We start from the raw sequence: 13,766 nt of genomic DNA, 5'->3' as shown, positions 1-13,766 counted from the left end.
GCGCATGTTTAAAGTCATACTCTGAATTTTGTTCTTTGCCCTCCTGGTTGTGAGAATGCATAAATTACAGTTATTCTATTAGAAGGCTTTTTGAAATCTTCAGGAGCTTTTGACTTTCAAAAAGAAAAGAGCTATTGGATTTGTGTGGCTTTATTCTTAAATGCTATATGTTCACTTTACGGGTATGTGGATAACCTGCTTAAAAAGAAGTTTAGAGGGTAAAAATAAAAACAGGTTTGTATGTCTACACAGCTTTTTAACTTTTATTAACTCATTTGACCTTTTACCTTATTTAACCAGGCAAGTCATTTAAGAACAAGATTTGTATTTACAACGATGGCCTTGGGAATGGAAAAACAATATTACAAACTACACAGAGTACATGTTAATTAAAAACAAGCAAGCTTGAACATACAGCTGCCACAACACAGTTTACATGCGACTGTTACACAATCTCACTAAAACATTTTCATTTGTAATTAAATGAATGAAAACTGTTACAGAGATAGAATTGTCTAATTTCCATTTGAAACATGGTTGACCAGCTTTACCAGCTGAGTTTTGCTGGTCCACCAGCTTCAGACCTGCTCCAAACCAGCATGTCTTCTACATTAAGTCTTTTAGCAGGGTTCAAAAAGCATCATGGAGGCATTCAATTTAAATGTATGGCTTGAAACATCTGTTGAAGCCTATCTGACTATCTAAAATCTTTCTGTTTACTGAATATGTAGAATAAAAAACATAGTGTTTGATTGCCGTGGAGGGATTTTCCTGGGACCTTGAGAAAAGCAATGCATGCAGGGAATGTTCCTCTGTAATTCCAGCCATGTTTGATGGGAGTAATAGCGCACTATATTCTTTCCTGAGGTAGAGCAGGGTGTGGACATTAAACACGATTACTTCTGTGCTAAATCAGTCATTAATGTATATAGGCCATGGTGCCATACCATGTTGCGGCACCTTAAACTATGTCTTCTCTACTAGAGTGTTGAAGTCAGCAGGCCAGATGAAAGCTCACTTACTCTTCAGAAAGAGTCTTTTGTCAGTGTCTGGGTATATTAACATGACATCATGGTGTGTAGGTAAGCTATTACCAATTTAATCTGGGTTTCAGCTATAAAGTAATTACTGACATTAAACTTTTAGGGACTTAAAGAAATAATGCACCCAAAATTCACCTTCATGTTGGTCCAAACATGTATGACTTTCTTTCTACCACTGAACACATAGGAGAGAATTAAAGACTGTTTTCCATGCTCTTTTCTAGGGATGGAAATTTTCAAGCTTTAAAAAGAATACAAAAGCATTATGAAAGTATCCAAGTGGTCCATATGACTCAATGATTAAGTCATTAATCAACAATAGTATTCACATACACTTAACTATTAAAGGCTTATTCAGGGTTCAGTACAACATAAGATCAATCAATAGCATTTGTGGTGTAACTGGTCCTGCTCGACCCGCTCTGAGTAGGATTTGAACCTGCGTCGCCAGGGAGGTGGGTGCGATAACAAGTAGGCTAAAGGCTACAGCCCCTAGCATCAGTCACTATTGCACCTCTTGGGGCCAGAGGAGTGAGGTTTACACACACTGCACAGCACGTACCAGCTGAATACTGTTACACTGGCATAATATTGATTACCACAAAAATTTATGTTGACTTTCCTCTCGTTTTCTTAAAACAATTCAAATAATCTTGGTTACCGTGAGGCACTTATAATGGGGCCAATTTTTTTACATAACATTACAAAGTTTAGCCACAAGACATAAAGGATATGCATGTAAACATAATTTTAGTGTGATAAAATCATGTTTACACTCAACTATTCTGAATAAGTTTTTAGTTTATCAGCATTATGCCACAAATGCTGTTAATTGAGCTTAACTTGTATTGAACCCAGAATATTTATTTAACTTCTGCGACCGGATCATTGATTCGATGAGTTTAACCTAAGAACTGGATCAGTGTTCACATTCACATTTGGATATATAACATTTGGAAATAGCTACTTCTTTCATTAACTGTCATAAACGCACCAAGGAGAGTGAGGTGGATATCAACATTTTCTTTAAATAACAATGTAAATTTTGGTAAGTTTCTTACATAAATCTTATGCAAGACTTTAGAAGATTTTGAATATAGCGCACGAGTGGTATGAACACTTTTAAATTTCTTTTTCATCTTTTTTGAAGCTTGAAAGCTTCAGTATCCATTCATTGTAATTGAATGGAAAAGAGAATGGGGTCTGGTGGAATTATTTTTGGGAGAACTATGCTTTGCCCTCTGGTTTTGATTTTCAGGGGCATTTAATACCTTTAAAGGGCAAATTTGTTCTAACCAAATAAAAATACACAGTGTCATCCTTTTATGTAAAATACATACATTTAATTAACCAATAAACATACTTTGTTAATATGAATAAATGGATTGTGAATTTGTAACCTCTTCTTACCCATAAATTAAATCAACAACAACATAAAATAACATACTGTAAGCACCTGTATACCTAAATAATGTACAGGAATTCATATTTTTAATATCAGGAGCATTTTTGTTATTTTCAGTTGCATTTTTGCCCTTAGTGCCCCCTTTATTTTCTGACCCTGATTAATATTATACCCCAGAGTGATTTATTCCCCTTACCAAGCAGGTTGATTTTCCAATTGGATGAGCTAAACAGCAGATGTTCAGTTTTGTTGACTGCGATGAAATGGTATATTTCCGCTTTGTTTGTGTAATCTAAAACAACATGCCACTACTTCACCTATCCCACCATTTCTGCATCTCATACCAGGTGTTTGTAGCATGTCCGCCTGTGCCTTACAAACCCGACGGCGCTGAAGCTTTAACTATGAAAATGGCAAGCCCAGCCTCTGATACGACCAGCTGCCTTGGGCGATAAATCATTAAATACTTATTTTTTATTGTGAAACACAATCATATGCGGTGGCATTAGAAGCTCAGCTGAAGACCAGAGGGCAATTCTTTCAGATCTATTTTTGAATAGCGATTGAATGAACAGGTGTTAAATATTTCATAAGAGAAAAGAGATCAGGTCATGGTAAGGAGATCAAAAAGGGGGCCAGTTTATTGAACTTATGGATAGGGAGATAGATACATGAAACAATAACAGGAAAGCTAGCGAGTCTTGTCCTTGAGGGGTTGAAAGGGACAAAAGTGTGTGCGTGTGTGTGTGGGGGGTGGTAGTGGTTTTGACAGTTTTACATATCTGACTCTTTATGGTCTATACACAATTACAGTTTTCACAGCACCAGATGTGATACCTGATGCAGCCACTGCAGCAACCAACACCGTCACGTCAACATCTGGCTTTTATACTTCGGTTTTTGCAACAATCCCAGCAATTCCTGATGCAAGCAATTCACCGCCTGTTCTTCCTGAAGTTACTGCAACAGTTAATATAGTCACCCTAGCAACCTCCTCTGCAACTATGGAAACAACACCTTCTGCAACCATGGCGACTTTTGAAACAACACCTTCAACATCGGCTACCACCATAAAAAAGCCAGATTCCGCTGCAGTTTCACCTGTTTCCGACACAGCTCCACTAGAAACAACTATGATGGTTACAACAAATAATTCAGTAATCATGGTTACGAGTGCAGTTGTCCCCTCAACTGATGCAGAGTTGCTTGTTCCAACTATTGTTGCACTTCCTTCAGTCACTGATGTGGTTGTCCGAGCAACCGATATTCCTGAATATGATGGTAATGGTCCTGCTACTGTTGCAACAACTGCAGCTGAAGTTGCCCTAGCAACCAATCCTGCTACCTCAGTAACTGATGTTCCTGTATCTCCTTTATCTGATGGTAAATCTCCTGCCCCTAATGCACTAGCAACTGAAGCCACAACTGATGCTGTTACCCCAGCAACCACACTTGTTACCTCAGCAGCTGATGCAGATGCTGTTGCTCAATTTCCTGAAACGGAGGCTCCAGCAATAGTTGTGGTTGATCAAGAAACTAGTTCCACTTACCCTGCAACTGATGCAGTCGCTCCTGTATCAGGAGATACCCAAGCTACCAATGTATCTGATGAAGTAAAACCAGTTCTTGATGGTCCACGTGATAGTGCTGAAGTTGTCAAGGCAGGTGCAGAAACTGTCGCCACTAATGTAGTCCCACCTACCTCTGATTTATCTCTTCCAACAATTGACCCAGTGCCTGCTCCCGAGGCAGCTGTCCCAACTCCTCAGACCTTTGCTCCAGTACCAGAGGCTGCTCCTCAGCCTGAGTCTGATGTTAAGACTGACAGTAAACCTCTGTCTGAAGAAGAAAAGAAGAGTGAATTTCCTCTTACTGAGACTAAGGAGGAGATCATGTCTACAAACCTGGAGAACAAAGATAAAGTTGTCAAAGCCCCAGGTACCCACAACAGTTCTGTTGAGTACTGAAGTCTCTGAAAAGTATATAAAAGTATTTGTGAAGTACAGTATATGATGACTTTCAAGGGGTGGTCAATAGGTATTTTTTTTAATTGCAATCTGTTGTGTTGCATATTGCTCATGCTAAATTGTCTTTTGGTGCCTGTAGAACAGTTAAAGAATACATCTTAAATGCCTTTTGAACTAAACACTAACATTTTAGTGATTTAAAAATCAATAATAATGATACAATGATAAATTAACAATGATAAATAATAGTCTATTTGGCATCGGGTGACAATATGCACTCTGACTAACTTGCAATCACACTTTTGTGGTTAATTAAGGACTAGTTCACCCAAAAACTTCTGTCATAATTTACTCACCCTCATGTTGTTACCAATCCTAATAAATTTCTTTTTTCTATGGCACAAAAAATAGAAGTAGGAAAGAATGTTTAGTCTCAGTAATCATTCGCTTTCATGACAGTTTTAGTCTTTTTGGTGAACTATCCCTTTAAAAATTTGAAAACACTATTGAAATGTTCCTTATGTTATATAAATAATTCAAACTGTTAATTTCCATGAAACAATGTTCAAAAACATTTTTGCTTAATATTCACGCAAACACTGTTATGTCATCACAGAGCAAATCAGACTTTGTTGCCAGATTTATAAGATATGAACAATGAATAAAATGAACTGGAAAGCAATGCCAAGTGATGTGTTGTTCTCCAAATGCTCATGATCTCTCTGGCGTTCACAGTATCTGGGGACATTAAAACAAATAATGAAGGTGGGAAAACAGGAGAAAGCAGGGAAGCTAAAGAGGAAAAGAAAGAGAAGGAAAAAAAGAAGGAAAAAGATTATGAAAAGAAAGAATATGAGAAAAAAGGTAAAAAGCTGTTTTAGTTACACTGCAAAAAAAGCATTTTTTTTTCTTTTTTTCCATAACATATTTTTAAACATCCTTAAATATTTAAACATTTAAAGAGAAGAAAAATTGCATGAGATACTATGACTTGTTTTCAGAGAAAAGTTTATTTTTGTTACCCAATTGACAAATTGTTTATTCTTGTTTTAACCATATATCTAACAAAATGTATTGTGGTTTATGCTTAAAAGAAGAAAAGTCCATTCGCCAATGGGGTAAGAAAAAAAATGTATTCAACATATATTCTCTGAAAATGAGCCTCAGTATCTTACACAATATTGTTTCTCAAGAACATTTATTGTTTGAAGGATGTTAAATTTTTTATATTGGTAATTATATCTAATATAGTCATGAGAAAATTTTTGCAGTTTTGAGTGTGTACATTGTTAGTAGCTTGAATAGATGTGTGACTATAGAATGGCATAAACTATGCACACAGATTTAGCTTTCAGTGTTGATTGGTTTAGCTGCTTAGATGTTAGATCCATAGATATAAACTCTAAACCATAGTTTCTCCTAGTTTGGGTTTTGTTTTGCAGTATCAGTTAATATAAACTACAGTAGCATCCTGTATCTAGTTTCACATCTATGCTGATTTTTCTTTTTAAACCAGCCAAGGATTAGATAGTCTCCCAGCCTGGTTTACTGGTTTTTGAGGGGTTTTGGGCACTTTTCATTTTGTCACATGATGGGAGACCAGCTATCTGATCCAGCTGAGCAACAGAGTGGCTAGGCTGAGAGACCACCAAGACCAGCCAAAGACCAGCAAACCAGCTTTGGCTGGTTTACATTTTTTTTTTTTTTTTTTTTTTTCGGAAGGGTTTCAGGTCTTACCTGGTCTCCTTTGCTAGAGGGGTTTTGGACACATGTTTTAAACCTTTTAAACCATCTTAAGACCAGCTTGGCCAGGCTGTGAGACCAGCCAAGACCAGGAAATTATCATAGGCCGATATAAGTTGTTTGTCTTGTTTGAGTTGATTGTTTTGGCTGGTCTCCCTGGCTTGTTAGAATGTTGTTGTTTTTTTAGTTTTTTGCTGGTTTTAGAAGGGTTTTAGACACTTTTATTGGCCCACTCACAAACTAGATGATTTCCAGCTTGGCTAGGCTGGGAGACCAGCCTAAATCAGCTAAGACAAGCAAACCATTTTTGGCTGGTTCAGCTATTTTGGCCACTTCATCTAGTCAGGCTGGGAGACAAGCTGGCTGATCACCTAAACCAACTGAAGACTAGCAAGACCACCCAAAACCAGATAAGACTGGAAAACCATCTTAGGCTGGTTTAAGATGTTATTTTAAGCATTGATTGGTCATTTGTGGAAACAGTGCAGTGGTATTAGTTTTGGATATACAACTATTTTCCAACAAAGAAAATAAGCTTAACAGCCCTTGCTTTCATTCCAAAGTTGTTGCAAAGTTTTTGATCCCCAGGGGGCCAAAAACGCAGTTGTCAAGGATAGCATACATCAGATTTCAAGGTAAGATGACGCTTTAAATCAAGATAGCATAGAGACAACATTTTTTTTGTTTGTTTGTTTGTTTGTTTTGTTATGCAGCGTTTCATTGACATTTTATGTGAATGATGTATTTATATGCATTAGGGCTCCTCTAGGCTATGCTTTTCAAAGAACAATTCTCTTTTTGATTTCTGTTTTCAAGAATGTGTGTCGACACTAATATGGAAACTGTGGAAAAATTGCTGCCTAAATGTTATTAATTTTTCTTCCATTTCGTCCTTTTTGTCTTTCCCCTTTCTTTGTGCCTGCATGTTTTGTTTTGTGGTTTGTCTCATAAGGTAAGCCGCTCATGATGTATTGTGTTTGCTAGAAAACAGAAGGATCCCCCCCGAGGCCGTATAATCAAAAGACGGTCTCTTCTAGAAACCAGCTACAGTACTTTGCATTTTCCACTGTTGAGTGTTAGACAGCTGTCTGCTGAAGATGCAGGATGATTTGTGAAACATTGCTCCATCGCTTCACCAATCTGGAGAGTAATTGAGCATTTATATTAAATTAGCTGTTCCTGCCCCCTGCCCAACCACATTACTGACTGTGACACAGCAGGCACCCACATTGACAGCATCTTTAAAACATCATATCAATTATTCAAACCCACAAGTGTCCAAACAGCCAAGAATTTAAACAAATGGCTTTTGAGACAACATCTTTTAACTGCAGCTCGTTAGCAATGTAAATAAGCATTGGTTGATGACTTTCCATTTAAAACAATTAATTAAGCATCAAAGGTGGATTTAACCATTAAGGCTAAGGCTATATATACATCAAGGCTGTCAATCGATTAAAAAATTTAATGGAATTAATTACATGGTGTCCCGATTAATTAATCGTGATTACTCGCATTTAATCGCATATACAAATATTTGCAGAGAAAGCCCCTCATATCACAATGATTCAATATATAATGATGAAATAATTATACATAGTTCTCTTTAAATACTTAAAAATGATGTATATATATATATACAAATTATATATATATATATATATATATATATATATATATATATATATATATATATATATATATATATATATATATATATAATTTGTTATGAGAAACATTTCCACCTAGCAGTTTATTCACACAAAATAATAATAATAATAATAATAATAATAATAATACTAATAATAATAATAATAAAACAATAGAACGTGGGTCGTTTTCAAATAAGGTTGTCTGAGATTATAAAAATAAGAAATCTTTAAAATAAAAACTAGTTTAAAACATGTAACATGTTTACAGAAATCAAATATTAGTGTCCATGTTAGTTTAATAGAATTTAAAAAAAAGAAAAAGAAATTGAAAAAGTAATTATGATTTAATAACTGTCAAAAATGTGAAGTGGTTTAACCATCACGTAAAAGGTATTAAAGGTTAAAAAAAAATCGTTTTAAAAAGAAATAAAAGTTATTTATTGTGCCTTTTCGTAAAAATTTAAAAATAAATAAATAAATAAAATTAAAAAATATTTTAAATGTAATTCACACACGGTCATGCGGTTCTAATGTTGGTTACATTGTCTGACTTTGATTTAGTGAAGACATTTTTTTCAAATAATATTTTTTCTTTAAACTAAATAGTTTCACTGCTTAATTATTAATAATAATAATAATAATACTTTTGCCCCAAAGTTTTTTTTTTTTTTTTTTTGACAGTTACACCACTTAAGCATTCTTGACTTTACAAAACTTCTTAAAATGAAAATATTTTTAAACAACTAATCTCTTGGGCATTTGAATGGATGTATAAAGACAGTTGTCTTCAAGTTCACACATGTGTCCTTGCAGAGTAACCACAAAAGCAATAACATTATCACATGTTCCACTAACTTTCACAATCAGAAAGTGTCCAAATACTTGATCTTCATTTTGAACAATATATTTATTGTTTAATAAACTGAAACATAATTTTTTTTTTATTACTTTCATTACAAAAAATGAACTGGCAACCTCATGCAGTTCACAGAAAATCTCAAAAGGCCATTTGTCTAGGTCTAGTTTATAATCACCTTAAGGTCTAAATATCATGTCCCTCCCCTCTCATCCATGAGCCAACCCCCACCCCACCCCACCCCACCCCACCCCCTGATCCACAGACTAACACCTCTCTACTCTCTCTCCATCAGACTGCGAGTGCAACGGTCACTCAAATCGCTGCAGTTACATTGATTTCATCAACATTGTGACTTGTGTGAGCTGCAAACACAACACTAGAGGGCAGAACTGTCAGCACTGTCGCCTTGGATACTTCCGGAACGCTTCTGCCGAGCTGGATGATGAAAATGTTTGCATAGGTCAGTCATATATCACTCCACGCCAACCCCTTTCACTGTTCCCTTGACGTATTCACACCACGCTGCACAGAAATTGTCCTTTCTGGCCAAATGATATGTTTGGAAAGATTGAGAAATCAATCTCATTCTTTCCTCATATGGTCACACATTTGGTCCTCTGCCATCTGCCATGTATGTGACAATTTCTGAACTTTTAAAGTCCATATTTTGGGAGACCGAGGGTGACTGCAAAAGGGTTTGTAATCACAAACAAGCTACAATGATGACACTTATTAAGTACATGTGCTGTAAATTTTCTCAAATTTTGTCAAAAATGTTGATACCTTCAAAATGTGATAGGATTGTAAGGATTATTACATTAAAACATTCGTTTGAAGACTATTCTTATTAGCTGATCAATACATTTTAGTAAAAAAGATTCTTATTTTCAAAAATCATAATACGGCTTCCAATGTGCCCCCATGTGCAGCTGAGTAGATCTGGGTGTAATGAGGTGTGTGTTGTCATGCTGGAGATCTGGGTTTGAATCCCACCCCTTGACATACTTTTTCCCATGTCTCTACTCTTAATATGTCCTATAATACTACTTATAGTAATAAATAAAAGAGATTCCTTGCATTGATTTGATCACAGTGAAGGTCGGGCGGTTGAGAAAAGGATTTGATCTGAATAAAATTAACCACGGTTTTACTGTAGCCTAGTAATATTGTAGCACCCATGTGTTTTGGTGGAAACAATATAGTTCTGATGTACTAACCATGATGTTACTACAGTAGCATGTTGTTAATAGTAGTTAATAGTAACCATGTTTAATTTTGTGGTTACTATGATTTTACTAGAAAAAATACCATGGTATAATACCACATGATACTATGGTTACTGTAGTAAAACCATGGTTATTTAAATTTTATGGGTAGGGGTTGGTGTAGGGTGTCTGTGGGACTTCAAATAAACACAGTATTAAGGCATCACTGCAGCATTTTTAGTGTATGTTAATATTAAAACATGGTGTAAAGAGTTCAAGCTCGGAGATGGAAGGGAGGAGACGGAGAACAGTGATGCCGTCAAGTAAGGCTCTTTATTTCTCTGCCTTCAACACTCTGCGTGCACTCTTCTCAGAATTTTTCTCAGTTCAATCAGATCAGTGTAACACAAACTTTGTCAACATAAACTTCTCTGAGTCTTCAGCTTCACAATAAAATAAAACCCTCAATAAGACATGCCAGTCACTGGTCGCTCGTGTCATTCTCTCACTCTCGCTCTCTTCTGGTGGTGGCGGGGCTGTTTATATGCTGCAGTCCCCATGCTCTCTGGAATTAGAGACAGGTGTTAGACATAGTTTAGCTCAGGTGTAAGCACTCTTAATGCTTTCTTTCTCTTAGGACGGGCGCTCGACCACGTCCCCACTGCCACACAGGGGAGTAAGAGTATCTGCTACTATTTGCTATACTATACTATATGGGGCAGTGGTGGCTCAGTGGTTGAGGCTCAGGGTTATTGACCAGAAGGTCGGGGGTTCAAACCCCAGCACCACCAAGATGCCACTGTTGGGCCCTTGAGCAAGGCCCTTAACTCCAGGTTGCTCCGGGGGGATTGTCCCTGTAATAAGTGCACTGTAAGTTGCTTTGGATAAAAGCGTCTGCCAAATGCATAAATATAAATATTTGCGCTAGAGTGCAAATAGCATCTAACGCTTAGTGCAAAGAAGGTGCTTTTTACACTTAGTGCAAATAACCTCTGCCTTATAATAACCCTACCCCCTAAAGCTGGCTCTACTGCTGATTTTTGCAATGATTTCAGGTGTTAGCTTCATTAACATAATCACTGTCCAGGCAGAGGGAGACAGAGCGCCTGTTAACACCTCTCAGTGGGATGTGTTAATCACTTGACTGTCTGGACTCCCTGCTGAGTTAATGCATTGATACACTGAAAATAAACATCAGGCTTACTTGAAATTTTCACTGGCTGTGGGTGGGGTGGGAACATGCCACCAAGGCAGTGACCAATGAGTGCAGTTCATATATAAAGTGCTTTTTTGCCGGAGGACCGAAAAAGCATGGCGTCTGGAAAGCGCTCATGGACTGTGCATTTGGAGAAGTTTATTGCTCTTTGGAGTAAGCACGTATGCGTCGCATATGTCAAATCATGACAGACTTTTAAAGGGAAAAAAGTGTTTGGAGATAGCTGCCGAACTCAATGTACATGGTGGAATGTTCAAATATACAATAACGTTTATGAGTAGCCAGGATGTAATTAATATTATCATACTGCTGCAGTGATAAGGCACAGAACAAAGTCAAAGGCAGTCATTAAGTGAGACACATTTCCTCTGTTTTTAATCGGTAAATGTGGCAGGCTCACTGACTAGGAGGGCAAGATTAGCGAAAACCGTCATTAATTGTGACACCCTCACCTGGTTCGAGTTGTTCTGAGTCTGCTAGTGTAGAGCCAGCTTAACCCACACCACAACACTAAACCTATCCATCAGTGGAGTAAAAAACGAATTTTAGAGCGAAAATGCAACCTCTGTATTAAGGATATGCCACGGTGGTCCACTAATCGACTAATCGTCCAACAATTTGGATGATTAAGACTAGTCGATTAGTGGAGTTGACTACTAACATGAGTATTTTTAGTGGTGGTGGTTTTAATGGGAGACGCAATTCTCAAATTAATTGAGAGATGCATCTTGTTGGAGAGCGATGTTGTGTGATAATACAAAACTGTGCTTAAAAGTGAATTATAGTCAGCACAGTTAAATCTGCAATAAGTTTAGTCCATTTATACACCGCTGCTGTTTCAGTCATCAAAACGCTGCATAAACAATACATTACAAGACGATCACTGTCGGACGTTAAATCCTCTGCTGTGAGTTACAGTATGTTTCAGTTTTATGTGGTATTTTGAAGAGATTAAAGTCATTTGCTTAGTCTGTCTGGCACTGCTTGAATAAACAGTTGCAGTTCTGCGCATTTGAATGCGCAGCGAGGATCACCCTGACACTCCCAAGTGCTCTGATTAAATTAAATCTCGTCATTCTCATTCAGGATTCACATAACTAGATTTGTGCTGCTCTGTATTGGAGCCTTTCTTATTTCTTATTTCTCTAACTTTGATAGTTTTGTGCAATACGATGTTGTAGTTATTAAGCCTGTAGTTATGTTGAATATCGGTTGTTACTATGTTGAAATACTGCACTTAGCGTAAATATATCCCTCTCAAACATGTCTGATCGGAGCAATGTGAACATATCGGAACCTAATTATACATTATTATCCATAACACTGACTAGTCTTTCAAACAACCGAGTGACTAGTCTGTTGACCTGACTACAGATCTCGTGTTGTAGAGTTTGCTCCCTCAACATGCTATCAGAGGAAAACGTAAAGCAGTCCGGCAGAATGGGGTCGATATCAGGATACATAAACATGTAGAAGCATCATGTCGATTTCCCTGGTAATAATGTTGGTACCATGAGGACAAATGGTGCAAACTATTCACTAATATTAAAGTATGTATTAAAGCAATGATATTACTTAGATACACAGTAAAGTAATTATATAAAAGTGTTATAGTTGCCACCAACCATATAACAGTGGCAATTGTAACACCCTTAAACAATTGTCTTTTTCATTATAAATCTATTAATGGTACTTTCACACATATATTTTTTTCTTATACGGGGCGGCTGTGGCTCAGGTGGTAAAGCGGGTTGGCCAATAATCGCAGGGTTGGAGGTTCGAATCCCGGCCCAAATACCGAAGTGTCCTTGGGCAAAACACTGAACCCCAAGTTGCTCCCAATGGCAGGCTAGCACCTTACATAGCAGCTCTGCCGCCTTTGGTGTGTGTGTGTGTGTGTGTGTGTGTGTGTGTGTGTGTGTGTGTGTGTGTGTGTGTGTGTGTGTGTGTGTGTGTGTGTGTGTGTGTGTGTGTGTGTGTGTGTGTGTGTGTGTGTGTGTGTGTGTGTGTGTGTGTGTGTGTGTGTGTGTGTGTGTGTGTGTGTGTGTGTGTGTGTGTGTGTGTGTGTGTGTGTGTGTGTGTGTGTGTGTGTGTGTGTGTGTGTGTGTGTGTGTGTGTGTGTGTGTGTGTGTGTGAGACGCAGTGTAAAGTGCTTTGAATACCGTTAAGGCTTAAAAAGGTGCTATATAAGTGCAGACCATTTACCATTGGAAGTTCGATTCCTGGCCCACATGCCGAAGTGTCCTTGGGCATGGCAGCTCTGCGTCATTGGTGTGTGAGTGTGTGTTACAGTGTAAGGTTAAAAAAATGCTATATACACTCACCTAAAGGATTATTAGGAACACCTGTTCAATTTCTCATTAATGCAATTATCTAATCAACCAATCACATGGCAGTTGCTTCAATGTATTTAGGAGTGTGGTCCTGGTCAAGACAATCTCCTGAACTCCAAACTGAATGTCAGAATGGGAAAGAAAGATGATTTAAGCAATTTTGAGCGTGGCATGGTTGTTGGTGCCAGACGGGCCGGTCTGAGTATTTCACAATCTGCTCAGTTACTGGGATTTTCATACACAACAATTTCTAGGGTTTACAAAGAATGGTGTGAAAAGGGAAAAACAGCCAGTATGCGGCAGTCCTGTGGGCGAAAATGCCTTGTTGATGCTAGAGGTCAGA

The 13,766-nt window shown here is 37.5% G+C and overlaps 1 protein-coding gene across 5 annotated transcripts in view; it reads left to right on the top strand.

Moving 5' to 3' along the window:
- The window catches only part of LOC127631292 (netrin-G2-like), an 83,017-nt gene that overhangs the window by 62,572 nt on the left and 6,679 nt on the right, over positions 1-13,766 (top strand). For 3 of the 5 annotated variants that reach the window (XM_052109375.1, XM_052109376.1, XM_052109374.1), the window contains one exon: positions 8,962-9,129. The exons of the other annotated variants lie outside the window; for them this stretch is intronic. In XM_052109375.1, coding sequence (XP_051965335.1) covers positions 8,962-9,129 — 168 coding nt within the window. The remainder of the gene's footprint in view (positions 1-8,961; positions 9,130-13,766) is intronic. 5 annotated transcript variants of the gene reach the window in all.

The sequence above is a fragment of the Xyrauchen texanus genome, chromosome 37, assembly GCF_025860055.1.
Source record: "Xyrauchen texanus isolate HMW12.3.18 chromosome 37, RBS_HiC_50CHRs, whole genome shotgun sequence".
Classification (NCBI taxonomy): Eukaryota; Metazoa; Chordata; class Actinopteri; order Cypriniformes; family Catostomidae; genus Xyrauchen; species Xyrauchen texanus.
The sequence above is the reverse complement of the archived record's forward strand: the minus strand, read 5'-3'. Positions and strand labels throughout refer to the sequence as shown.